The sequence below is a fragment of the Protopterus annectens genome, chromosome 5.part1 (genome assembly GCF_019279795.1).
Source record: "Protopterus annectens isolate FY-2018-M chromosome 5.part1, PAN1.0, whole genome shotgun sequence".
NCBI lineage: Eukaryota > Metazoa > Chordata > Ceratodontiformes > Protopteridae > Protopterus > Protopterus annectens.
The window spans coordinates 695,112,065-695,114,322 of NC_056736.1; the positions used below are offsets into that span (position 1 = coordinate 695,112,065).

Sequence of the window (2,258 nt, forward strand, 5' to 3'; positions counted from 1 at the left end):
AAAATAAAACCAGTGCAAACAGATCAGAGATGTTAAGAAACTAGTAATCTGTTGAACCTCATCAGACTGAAAAGGAATTAGGGAAAAAGTGTCCTAAATAGTGGAACATAAGCACATAAGTTGTGCAATCAGATAATGAAGCAGAAGGCTTATACTCAACAGACTTAAAATTTAATGTAAGTGGGCTTTTAAATCTGCAGATCTCAGTGGATAAAGCATTCAAATTGACTTGCTGTACATATTGTTTTTAGTCCAAAAGTCCTTTAATTTTGCCACCCATGGCATCTTGTTCAGTGTAATCCACAATGCAAAGAATGAACCTTCTAAAGTTCACACACACTTTGGAGTGGCAATAGAGTTCATTGTTAGAATTCTTTCTCTTAATTCAATACTAATGTTCATAAATTTAAGTATGCAGCCTGCAAGCTGTACAAAGTATTATTAAAGGCATTACAAGTAGTAAAACTGGCCATATAAACAATACAAATAATGTACAAATGAAATGTATAGGGGAAGCATAAGTAGAATCTGTACTGGCAAAAATAAAAGCCAAGTTGGAGAGATGCCTACAATGTTGCTGTTTTTCTTTCGGCTTTTAGGGGTCGCCACAGCAGAACTCCGGTCCGCTAATGATTGGCAGTAGATTTTTACGGTGCCAAGGTGCCAGCTCACCGCCCAACCTTCAACAAAGACATGCCCATTCACACATGTCTTTCGAACGCTACTCGACCGTGGGGAGGACATGCAGACTCCACACAAAAGGCTCTCCAGCCGAGAATCAAACAGGAGAACCTCTTGATGTGAGGTGACAACGCTACCGCTGCACCACCGCGGCTTATGCCTACAATGCTTACACCTAATTCTCTTTTAGTCTGATAAAATATGGATGTTTAATGGACAAAAGTTCTTATTAAAGTGATAATCGCTGCCTTAATAAGCAATGTCCCTAAATTACTGATTTGTCAGTGGTTTCATTATTATTTATCTTTTATTGCGTAAAGTTGCAGCTGAAAACCAGCATTCATGTCATCAGTTCATAAGATCAAATTAGGCGTGGTGGTTCTGCTTGAGAAGAAATTATAGTAATACAATGAAATGTGCTGAACTGATAGAATTTGTGTATACTCAGAAAGGGTTGGTTTAGCTATCTGAACTAGAAAACCACATTTGCATAATGCAGACATATAATCAGGCAATGCTTATACAAGCATTATTTATGTTAGTGCTTTTTCTGCTGCAAAAGTGTTACAAAGAGCTTGCATGTTATCTTAAAATGCTGACTCTTACCAAAATACTTCCTCTGTGGAATACAGTTAGCTGGAGGTAGTGCATAAAATCAATAAGGTAATCAGTTCTACTTCTGCAAAGAAAACAAAGACACAGCAGCCAACTTGGGTTATCAGACTCACAACTTTTAGGTTCATGGAGCTCCTTAAGGAAAACTAGGAAGAAAGCATTGGCAAACTAGGACAGATCCAGCAACCCCCGTTCACAAGTAACATGGCTGAAAGGAAACAAGTTATGTGTAAAACCTTCTAAAATGTGTTTGAAAAAGCTGTGTCATTTCAAAATATGGGAAAACTTGTGGAACATGTAGTAGAAATTGTATTTTTGCATAGAAAAATATTTATCATTGGACTTCGTGACATGAGGAAAAACATGATTCACCAAAATAAAGTACTAATGAAGTGTTTGTGGCTTATTGCAATAAATGTAATCGGTAGATTAAAGTTAGCAGAAAATATGGGAAACTGAAGTGTGTGTTTGCGTATAATGTTTTGTAGGTACAGTCTCATGGTGATATATTAAACAGTAACTCAGTTGTGCAGATATTTTATGATTTGATGCAGTGATTAAAGAATGTGATTGTTTACCATTCAAAAAATACTCTGCAAAATATATACTTTGATGCTTTAGTTTTCCCCATTTACTGTCACAGTCTTGTTGTTATATATTTGCCCTCTGTAACTGTCTCTGATTCTGTTTCTGTCTGCCTCATGGAATCATTAATACCTTCCCCTTCCTTTTTCATAAGGTCATTCTCTTCTGCCATGGGGGTGTCAGTAGATACCTCAGAGGAATGTGTTTTTATGACCTCATCAGTGTTTTGCATTCTTCTTTCCACTGAAACAGTATCATCAGGTGTATCTTTCTGATTTGAATCACAGACATTTGATACTGAATCTCCTGAGCTGCAGAGTTCATCTTCCAATTCATTCTTGTCAACTTCTTCAGAAACTGAATATATATTACTGCTA

At 36.7% G+C, this 2,258-nt stretch overlaps 1 protein-coding gene across 1 annotated transcript in view; it reads right to left on the minus strand.

Moving 5' to 3' along the window:
- Positions 1 to 772: 772 nt before the first annotated feature.
- Positions 773 to 2,258, minus strand: part of TRPC4 (transient receptor potential cation channel subfamily C member 4) — a 1,584,344-nt gene continuing 1,582,858 nt past the window's right edge. Inside the window, exon 11 of the mRNA XM_044073322.1 lies at positions 773 to 2,258. This exon is cut by the window's right edge and continues 368 nt beyond it. Coding sequence (XP_043929257.1) covers positions 1,934 to 2,258 — 325 coding nt within the window. The 3' untranslated portion in view covers positions 773 to 1,933.